The sequence below is a fragment of the Lepus europaeus genome, chromosome 7, assembly GCF_033115175.1.
Source record: "Lepus europaeus isolate LE1 chromosome 7, mLepTim1.pri, whole genome shotgun sequence".
In the NCBI taxonomy this organism is placed as follows: Eukaryota; Metazoa; Chordata; class Mammalia; order Lagomorpha; family Leporidae; genus Lepus; species Lepus europaeus.
In genome coordinates, this window is record NC_084833.1 from 11,184,191 (window position 1) to 11,194,541 (window position 10,351).

The window sequence follows — 10,351 nt, forward strand, 5'->3', positions numbered from 1 at the left end:
CACTTTCAGACTTTCTAAGGCAGACCCGAGAAACCTGCACGAGGAGATTCCTGCATTCCTATAGCTCAGTGCAGAACGACTAGCCCTTTAAGTTCCCATTGCACTATGGGAAGTGTAGTTTCGGGTCGCCTCTCCGCTGCTTGCCCCCTCCCCTGAAGGCTTCACGGAAGAAGCCGAGTGAATCCGGAGATAGCCGATTGTCCCGGGGCGGGCTCTTTCCTGTGCCGTTGCATTCTGGGAAAGGGCAGTTTCCGTTAGGTGCTGAAGGCTGAAGCGCGCGACCGGCCACACTCCCACGTGAAACGCTGCGCGGGCATCGCTCCGCGGGGTAGCTCCGTGCTTACCGCGGAGCGTCCGGAAGCAGCGGGGGAACCGGAAGTAGCCCGCAGAGGCGCAGAAGGGAGACCCGGAGCCCTGAGTTAGGCGCCTCAGAGCGCTGCGTCGGCGCCATGTCCCTGATCTGCTCTAGTGAGTATTGGCCGCCGGCGATCTCAGGTGGCAGGAGGCGGGAGCGAGCAGAGGGCGAGCGTGCAGGCCGCTGCGGCGCCGGGGTCGGGGCGGAGGCGGGAAGGGGCCGCCTGTCAGCACGGGGTCCTCTGCCCCTTACGGCGCCGTGTACTTGCGCAGTGCTGGCGCAGTTTACATATCACCTCAGGTTCATTGTCGCAGGGGTCACTTGGGCCCACTGGGCAGGCCCGGGCTGAGGAGCTGGTGCAGGGGAAACCGCCGTGGTGTAGGGGCCAGGCAACCTGAGGATTTGTCCAGCAGCAGCCTTCGGTCGGCCTTGCGATCTGGCGCGAGACGCTGGGCCTCAGTTTCCCCGTCTGCGAGACTGGGAGCATTGCATTGGATCTCGTCGGAGGTCTCGCACGGATAGTTGGAGCCCCTGCAGTTTGCGAAGGTCACGCAGGGAGCCGGAGGCCGACGGGGCTGGAAGCCAGGTGTCTGGCTCCCAGCCGCGCGCTGTGTATGACGGATAAAAGAGCACACACGTTGGTTTACAGCACGCTTCCAAGTCCACGATCTCGTTTTGTCCTCGCAGGAATTCCCTGCGGGAGGCGTACAGATGGGACCGTAGGGCTCAGGAGGAGTGGGGCTCCTGTGGAGGGGCACAGCTAGTGCCTGCGAGAGCTGATTGATGGGGCCAGACTGACAGCGGACCGATTATTGTCTGGTGCAGACGACAAGGCCCAGGTAGTCACAGTGAACAATGTCGCAGAGCTGCCTTGAAGAGATTAAGTGACCGCCTCTGCCCGGAGACCTTCGGCTTCCCCCGATGTGAGCCAGTCTCCCCTGAGTGATGAGATTCCAGAGGACGCGTCCGTGATCGATGTATTTCTCTTGGAGAGCCTGTGTTGGGCTAGATAAGGAATTCAGCGATACCCCCATTGCCACCACGCTTGGGTTGGGGGCAAGAGACGAGAGGGGGCAAGAGACACTGAGCCTCTCAGCCTGCTTCTGGTTAGTCCAAAATGTTGCCCATGCCGGGCTGCCACACTTGGAGGTGCCCCCTCCTGAGCCCGGACTGCCACACCTGGAGGTGCCCCCTCCTGAGCCCCGGCCCGCACGCGCTCATCTCCCGGATTTGTTGGGTGCTGCAGGGCATCTGTTGGACTGAAAGTCCCAGGCGGGCTGTGATCACTGTCCTTCAGGAGGGCACTGTCTCCCCCAGGCAAGAATGTACGAGAACTGCTTGGAGGTTGTTGGGGGGACAGGTGCACCTGTGTGAAGTGCTTAGCATCCTGGCTGGCACGGAGTGAGCACCGTGTAAATGGTTCTGGTACCCTGGTGTCGGTCATGCTGCTGTGTAGTCCCTGTGTCTCCTAATCCAGTTAGGGTTGTGACTGAGGTGGATGGCAGCTGCCTGAATGGCTTCACACGCTCTCCAGGGTGTGGGGAGTGACTCTCTGGTGTGGGTCCCCAACTGCCTGTTGAAAAATGAGATGGCAGGGCTTATTGACTGCATTCTGGGTGCGCAGTGCATAGTAGCTGTGTAGTAGTTAATTTTTGACCACCCAGACTTTCGAGAGACCAATGGAGAAGCTAGATAGGTAGCTGGAAACATTTAGGGGCTAGCCTGAAGCTGGCTTGGCATCATGTGCTTCCTCGGAGTTGAGTGTGAGGATGTGGGAACTTGTTGGGCCGGTGGCAGTGGGGAATCCCCTCGGCCCCAGATTGTCTTTCATCCCAAGCCTACTGCCTGCCTTTCTCTGCAGTCTCCAATGAAGTGCCAGAGCACCCGTGCGTGTCCCCCGTCTCTAATCACGTCTACGAGCGGCGGCTCATAGAGAAGTACATTGCTGAGAATGGTACAGACCCCATTAACAACCAGCCTCTCTCCGAGGAGCAGCTCATTGACATCAAAGGTGCCCGTTGCTCGGCCTCAGTGTGGGCCTCTTGGCTCAGAACCTGAGGTTGGGGTGGGGAGGTTGCCTGGGTTACAGGTTTTCACACCTGACTTTCCTCTCTTGGCAGTTGCCCACCCAATCCGGCCCAAGCCCCCCTCAGCCACCAGCATCCCAGCCATCCTGAAAGCCTTGCAGGATGAGTGGGTAAGTTCCTGGGAGAAAGCTGATGTCTCCCCCACTCAGAGAGAGTATATCCCTGGACTAGGACGTGGGGTGGGGGTGTGGAGGCCTTGCAGGAAGGCAGCACAGGGGGAGCTTGGTGGTGAAGTCACACAGACTGGAGCCCATGCGTCTCTCTCTTGCTCATGAGCAGTGTGACTTTGGATTTATTGTTCTTTCTCTGACCCCTGATTTTCCTGACTGTATCACATAGATTGGTGCCTGGCTTAGAGTTTCTGAGGCGTAGAATAAAACTAGAGTGTCCACTTAGTGACATCAGGGGGTACTTTTTTCATCAGTGTTTTGCCAGCACCGAGAGCAGTGTCTGGGCCATAGTAGGTACTCGGTAAATCCCAGTGAGTGGAGGAGCGCGTGCGTGCTTCTTGGGGACGGGCACGTTGTCTCACACGATGAAGGTGGTCAGTCCACAGCAGGAGCATTATCCTTCCGAGAGACAGCAGTGTGACATCCATGACTGACCAGTAAGTTAGAGTGCGGTGATGGGAAGGAGCTGGCTGCCACTCGTGTGTGTGTGCCCAGCATGTGGCAAGGGCAGGAGCCAGGGCTGCTGCCAGCACATTCAGGGTCACTGTTGGTGCTGGTCTAGTGTGGCGCGCGCAGAGGGCGTCCCTTCTCAAAGGCCCGCTCTGCCAGGTGCGCTGTGTTCCCCGCCCCCCAGCCTCACGGTGGTGCTTCCCTCTCCCAGGACGCGGTCATGCTGCACAGCTTCACTCTGCGTCAGCAGCTGCAGACGACCCGCCAGGAGCTGTCCCACGCTCTGTACCAGCACGATGCTGCCTGCCGTGTCATTGCCCGTCTCACCAAGGAAGTCACTGCCGCCCGAGAAGGTACAGTCTCTGCCTGCCTTCCCCGATTTGTGGCTGCTGCTGCTGTGTCACAGCCCTTTTCTAATGTGATCTTCTCTCTCAGCTCTGGCTACCCTGAAACCACAGGCTGGTCTCATCGTGCCCCAGGCTGTGCCAAGTTCACAGCCAAGTGTGGTGGTGAGTGTCCCTGTTCCTTGCCGGCGGTCCAGTGTACAGTGGCCTGCCCAGCTCTCTTGCGAGTGTTGCTGCCATTCTTTGCCTGTAACCCTCACCTTTTTCTTTCTAGGGTGCAGGCGAACCCATGGATTTGGGTGAGCTGGTGGGAATGACTCCCGAAATTATCCAGAAGGTGAGTTGTTCCCTCACATGGCAGGAATACTAGTGCCCCCTCACCTGTCACAAGCCACCTTGAGTCCAATGTGTATAAAATTCCATTTTTTGGGGACTGGAACTGAGCAGTGCACAATGTCAACTCCAGAACGAGACTGCCAGGGCTTGTGTTTTGTTGCCATCACTTACAAGCTTTGTGACCTTGGCTTAGTAATCCTTTCTATTGCATCCGCCTTGCCTTTAAACTGAGAATAATAGCACCTACTTCCTAGACACATAGGATTTTAAAAGATCTCTTTACTGATAAGTACAACTGAGCTCTTGCTATTGGAGTGTTTTGCAGATGTTAAGCCATTTTGCTCCATGTTTTTATGTTTTTTTCCTATAAGGGAGGTAGGACAGGAGTTATTATTTTATAGATAAAGGATTTGAGGCTCAGGTTCAAAGACCCAGCTCCCATGAAGCAAAGCTGGGCTTTCGCTTGTGAGTTCAGTGCTCTGTTTTACACATGGAATCCTCATTTTGGGGGCTTGTTGGTGTCTTCCCAAGTGACTTAGCTTGTCACCATGCATCTGAGCTCTCCTCTTAGTGTCATAGCTTGGTCTGGAACTCTGTCTACCTGGTTCGTATCCTTGCCCTGCACTTTGTCACCTCTGTGACTCGAGCAAGAGATTTCACTTCTCTGAGGGTCAGCTGTGAAGTAAGGTCACCAACACCCACCTCCTAAGGTTGGGTGAACTAATGAGAGATGGTGGGTGCACAGTAGCCTTTAGCATGGAACTTGGCAGGGAACAAGTTCTCAGTGCTGGTTGTGAAAGCTCACTCGGGCGTGCCAGCGTCCAGCGGGCCATTGTCCTGGCAAGATGATTGTCTCACACTGAGCCTGTTTCCCCTCTCTCTCCCCCAGCTTCAAGACAAGGCCACTGTGCTGACCACGGAGCGTAAGAAGGTGAGTCCTGTCCTAGAGCCAGGAGAGAGCGTTGGCCTGGAGTGAGGCGGCTGACACTAGGAGCACTGGGTGACCGCCGCTTTCCTTTGGGCCTTGTTCATTTGTCAGAGAGGGAAGACTGTGCCTGAGGAGCTGGTGAAGCCGGAAGAGCTCAGCAAATACCGGCAGGTGGCATCCCACGTGGTAAGTGGCTGGGCCCCTTCCTTCCAGGGTGGAAGTGCCTGTGGCCTTGCATCCTGCCTTGGCCACAGAGTTCATCGGAGCTGCTCCTCCTGCCCAGCCCAGGGTTTCCCAGTAGTACAGTAAGGGAGTTGGCGCATCCGGGCAGAAAGCCAAGCAGAATGGATGAGGAGAAGTCACCCTTGTTCTCCTGGGGCACGGAGGGGAGGGTGACTGGGGGCGTTGTCAGGCTTTGTGGCCTGCCTTCAATTGACCGTGACTGGGTTTGGTGTGGCTCTCTCTGCAAAGGGGTTGCACAGTGCCAGCATTCCCGGGATCCTTGCCCTGGATCTCTGTCCCTCCGACACCAACAAGATCCTCACTGGTAAGAGTCTGGGCCTGCCCAGCAGGCCCAGCTTGGGGGCAAGCATGGGAGGGTGCATGGGGACCCAGGTAGGCCTGACTTTTTTTTTTTTGTTTGTTTTGGTTTGGGTCTTCTCCAGGTGGGGCGGATAAAAATGTTGTCGTCTTTGACAAGAGTTCTGAGCAAATCTTGGCCACCCTCAAAGGCCATACTAAGAAGGTCACCAGTGTGGTGTTTCACCCTTCCCAGGTAAGGGGTTCCTCCTAGCACCCTTGACCCTCTTTCCTGAGCCCTGTTTCAGTGGATTAGGATCCTAGAATAGATCTCTCCGACCCCGGTCTCCTTGGTAAGGTCGGGCTGAGAAAGAGCTGACTGTGCAGAGTGGGCGTCGTGGGCATTACCCTTTACATAGGGCCTTCAAAACTGTCTTCTCAGCCCAGCGGGAGAAGGGAAGTGTAGTTTGACAAAGCATGTTACAGTGTTCGTGATGGGCAGTACAGAACCACACCTTCCTCACCACAGATACCTGATGGAGACAGAAATGTTTACGTTCCTGTGAGTCTGGGGGAGGGGGTCAAAACCTCATGTTGACTCTTGAAAGCAGTTTGGGTTGGATTAGATAGTGGGTCTAGAAGGTAACGCAGTAGGCCAGATGAATGCTTTAATGGGATGAGACTTCTAAGCAGGCTAGGACAGCGGCTGGATCTGTTTTCCAGAGAGTTAGCCTTTTCCTTGAACCTTAAGAATAACATGGACTTTCTCATAAAATGCATTTTAAATTTTTCACAACACTCAAAAGCACTGTTTTCCTTCTTACTTGGTGTTAATAGGTCTTTTATGAGAAATGGCAGTTATTTTTAGCTTACGGCTTTTAATGTCCTGCTTAGCCAGTATCGTTAGTTGGCAATACTCTGAGTTCTTGCCCTGCCCCAGGCTTTGGGAGAGTTCACTTGCCTCTGAAATTTCTCCGTGTGGGATGCACTAGAACATGACTTCAGCCCCCATACTGTTTAGACCTGCTTCATGCAATTTTATGGCCATTAACTACCTGTGGCTCTTTGAATTTGAATTTAAAAGATCTGGTTTCTCATTCGGGCCAGCCACATTTACTTCTTTCTTTGGTCCTGGAGATAGCGTGGGAAATAGTTGCTGTTGCGGTTATCCTCATTACTATGAGGTGGTGAGGCTGCCTCCTCCTTCTCCTCCTCCTCTTCTTCTTCCTCTTCCTCCTCTTCCTGATGCTTTGACCATTGTAACAGCAGTTACAGTTGGCTCTCTCAGGTGTCATTGGGTGGGTAGGTGGTTCCAGGCAGGGCAAGGCTGACAGAAGCAAGTGTGGCTAGCCGTGGCCCATCCTATCTGCTTTTGTAAGATTGCCATTCTCGTCTTCTTGGGCCCTGATCTTTGGCCTCTTTGCTTTTCCTTTCAGGACTTGGTGTTTTCTGCCTCTCCAGATGCCACTATCAGGATTTGGTCTGTCCCGAATGCCTCTTGTGTCCAGGTTGTTCGGGCCCATGAGAGCGCTGTGACAGGCCTCAGCCTCCATGCCACCGGGGACTACCTCCTGAGCTCTTCAGATGACCAGGTGTGGGCCAAGCCAGGGCCCTGAACAGGCCTGCTGGTCTCCAAGCATGAACTTCGGGGGTGGAGGGGACGTCTTGCCAAGTGTAGCCAGTGCCCCAGCACAGGAGAATGGCTGTTATGCCTGGGGAGCCAGCCTTGCTAGGGTTTGCTGAGCCAGGCTCTCCGCCTCTCGAAGGGCCGCCAGAGCCTGGGGACCCACTTTCTCACTGGCTCTGTTTCTTTCTTCAGTACTGGGCCTTCTCTGACATCCAGACGGGGCGCGTGCTCACCAAGGTGACGGATGAGACCTCTGGCTGCTGTGAGTTGCCTCAGGGCTGCTGGGCTCCTCTGTTTCCTGTTTATTATTTGTTCACGTTCAAGTCCTTTGCTTGTTTGTCCACGTGAAAGAGAATATTTAGCACCAGCAACTCTCGGGGCCTGGCCTTGTGCTGGGCCCAGTGAGGAAGGTGAGGAACAGAGCAGCTCTCCGTGCTGCTGGGCGCTGGCCTTAGGTCCATCTCCCTCCTCTACAGCTCTCACCTGTGCGCAGTTCCACCCTGATGGACTCATTTTTGGAACAGGAACCATGGACTCTCAGATCAAGATCTGGGACTTGAAGGTAGGAGGACATGACCTCCAGCTGAGGCCCAGGGTTGGTGGGCATTCCTTTGACTCCGCAGTGCTGCTGCAATGCTGATGGCCTGGTCCCTGGGGTGTCCAAGGCCAAAGAGAGCCTGGCTCTGGGTGTGGCTGGGGCCCATGGGCCTGCCATCCCTGCTGCTCCTGCTGGCTGCCCTTCCCTGAGGACAGAGGAGGGCGTCTCAGAGGTGGGAGTTGGGTGAGCCCCATTTTCTTTCCTCCCTTGGCCAGTAGGTGTTGCAGTTTACTGCCCATCTCCCTCCTGTAGGAGCGCACCAATGTAGCCAACTTCCCTGGCCACTCAGGCCCCATCACCAGCATCGCCTTCTCCGAGAACGGCTACTACCTGGCTACGGCAGCTGACGACTCTTCCGTCAAGCTCTGGGATCTGCGCAAACTGAAGAACTTCAAGACGCTGCAGCTGGATAACAACTTTGAGGTGTGCCCCTCCCCACCTCGCAGCTGCTCCCCCTCCCCAGTGGCCGCTGCTTCGTGGGATCACTCTCCCCTGGGCCCCACAGTTCCTGTGCCCGTGTGACCCACTCTCTTTGTGGTTCTGGCAGGTGAAGTCGCTGATCTTCGACCAGAGCGGTACCTACCTGGCCCTAGGGGGCACAGATGTCCAGATCTACATCTGTAAACAATGGACAGAGATTCTTCACTTCACAGGTAGAGGCTGGCCCTGGATCCTGAGGTCTCTGGGCTCTCAGGCTGAGGGAAGTGGGGAAGCCTACCAGCTTAGGAATCCCCAGGGCTGGGCGTGGATTTGTGTAGGCAGCATTTAGTCACTGCCAGGGGCAGGAGCACGTGTGACTAAGGAAACAGACTCGGGAGTTAGACTGTGTGGCGGTAAAGGCTAGTTAGTACTGACTCTACCACTCCTAGGCTGTGTGACATTGGGCAAATTACCTAACCTTTCTGGTGGTTCAGAAAAATGAGACTGATAATAGCACATCCCTAGAGGTAGTGTAAGATTCAGGTGACGGCATTATAGATTAGATTGGTGCCTAGCACACAGCAGACATTTGCGGTCTTTATATTCAGTGCCACATCTCAGCCCGTTCAGCAGGTAAGACACACCCTGTCTTTGCACTGGTGGAAGGCAAATGAGGGACTGACTTAGTTGCAGCCAAGCAGGCTAGAGAGGAAAAGTGTGAGCTGCAGAAGGCAGTGGGCGACAGGGTGCTGCCTCGTGTGGTGTGGCCCTGGGCACCTTCCTTTCCTTTTCAGAGCCTTAGCTCCTTCATCTTTAAAGTGGGACTGTTGGCAGTGCTTAGCAGAGCGTGCCAGCCAGGAGCGGAGGGAGCGGGCAGGGTGCCTGGCTCTCACTTAGCTGCTGAAGGAGTGGCGGCTGCTGGGTCTGTGTTGGGGAAATTGTTGAATTGCCGTCTTCGTAGTGTTGTGGGCGGGATGTGAACACTGCTCCCGCATCCATCTTCTCCTGAGCCTCCTCACGAGGTCCGCTGGTTTTACCTGGCACGGGACCTGGTGTTTGGATTTGGAGCTGAGTTGGGTAGAGTAGCCGCCTGGCAGCACAGGGCAGCTTGTGGCAGGGGATCTGGTTGGCGCCAGTGTGATCCTCGAGAAGCAGCGTGCCTGGACGTTCATGGATTCCCCAAGTCCCATGAACAGTGTTGTCTCACCTCTCTGCCATTGGTCTTCTCTGCACCATGTTAGGGGCCCAGGGGCCCTGGAGGTAGGACTCCTTGAGCTAGGACGAACTAAGTTACAAGCTAGTAGTGAGAACCAAGCAGACCAGCAAACTGACCACTGAGGTTTTCAGCTGAGCTGGAGTGCATTTGCCCAGAAAGCTGAGGTGAGGTGAGACGCGAGGCTGACACCCCTGTCTTCGCTCATCCCGCCCATGAGTGATGGCGTGCCTGCTGTGTGCCAGGCGCTGCGGAAGGCTCTGGGGCTGAACGGTGAGCAGGGCGGTGGGTGTGAGCCCCCAGGGAAAGCACGCAGATGAGCAGGCCCACACTGCTGGGCAAGGCAGACTGCTTCGCTGTGAGTGTGTTGTCAGGGGTCAGTGTTTGGGCGTTCAGGAGGGGAAGCCTTCTCACAGCTGCCTCTTGTCTCCCTCCTCAGAGCACAGCGGCCTGACCACAGGGGTGGCCTTTGGGCACCACGCCAAGTTCATCGCTTCTACAGGCATGGACAGGAGCCTCAAGTTCTACAGCCTGTAGGCCCTGTCCCTTCTGATGGAAGTGGCCTCATCTCAGTAGTGGGGTAGAGTTAGGATCGGGGGGTGGGGGGCGGCTGCTGTGGGAGGGGGGCATCTCTGGGATGGGACATTCACATCATTTCACTCTGGTCTGGGTGTTGGCCCGAGGGCCATGGTGGCAGGGACCACCCTCAGCCGTGCAGCCTCCAGGCTCTACCGGAACGGACCTGAGAGCAAGAACTGTCACCCTGCGAAGGCTCAGGGTCGGAGCCCAGGGCCTCTCCCCTCAAGGTGGTGGCCGTTCCACACCTACTTTGTTTCGGTTCCTGTGAGCTGGGAGAGGCTGACCCAAGGGAACTGTGAAGGGGACGGGCGTGAGGGCCCATGCAGGTTTTTGTAAACGGTGATCTAGTTTCATTAAAAAAAGATGACAATAAATGGAACCACCTCCCTGTGTCTCTCTGAGGTCGGGGTGGGGCGTGCAGTGCTCAGGGCGCATTGACACTGCCGGGAAGCCCATCACTCCTTTCCCCTCGCAGTGCTCTGTTTTTTTAAATTGCACTGCAGAAACAAGACACAAGTCTACCGTCCATTTATCAGAAGGCCGGCCTCGATCCTGTGCTCTAGAGAGGGCTTCAAGTCACTTGTGCTGCTGCGTGCTCGTGAGCTTAGCTTCTCACACAAGCCTGGGAGGGAGGGTGAGAGGGAGAAGAGCAGGGAAGATGAACTGCACCTTGCTGTGAGGACCTATGGGCCTGTCAGTGCGGTCCTTCAGCTGTAGCTGTTGGG

The 10,351-nt window shown here is 55.8% G+C and overlaps 1 protein-coding gene across 1 annotated transcript; it reads left to right on the plus strand.

The window, feature by feature from the left end:
• The first annotated feature begins 248 nt into the window (after window positions 1-248).
• PRPF19 (pre-mRNA processing factor 19) lies at window positions 249-10,005 on the plus strand. Its single transcript, XM_062196071.1, has 16 exons — window positions 249-468; window positions 2,217-2,366; window positions 2,476-2,552; window positions 3,274-3,415; window positions 3,498-3,571; window positions 3,681-3,743; window positions 4,632-4,673; window positions 4,782-4,856; window positions 5,142-5,217; window positions 5,336-5,445; window positions 6,626-6,781; window positions 7,009-7,078; window positions 7,293-7,378; window positions 7,667-7,837; window positions 7,962-8,067; window positions 9,487-10,005. Exons 1-16 carry the CDS (start codon window positions 450-452, stop codon window positions 9,582-9,584), a joined length of 1,515 nt encoding a protein of 504 aa, XP_062052055.1. The 5' UTR covers window positions 249-449; the 3' UTR covers window positions 9,585-10,005.
• The last annotated feature ends 346 nt before the right edge of the window (window positions 10,006-10,351 follow it).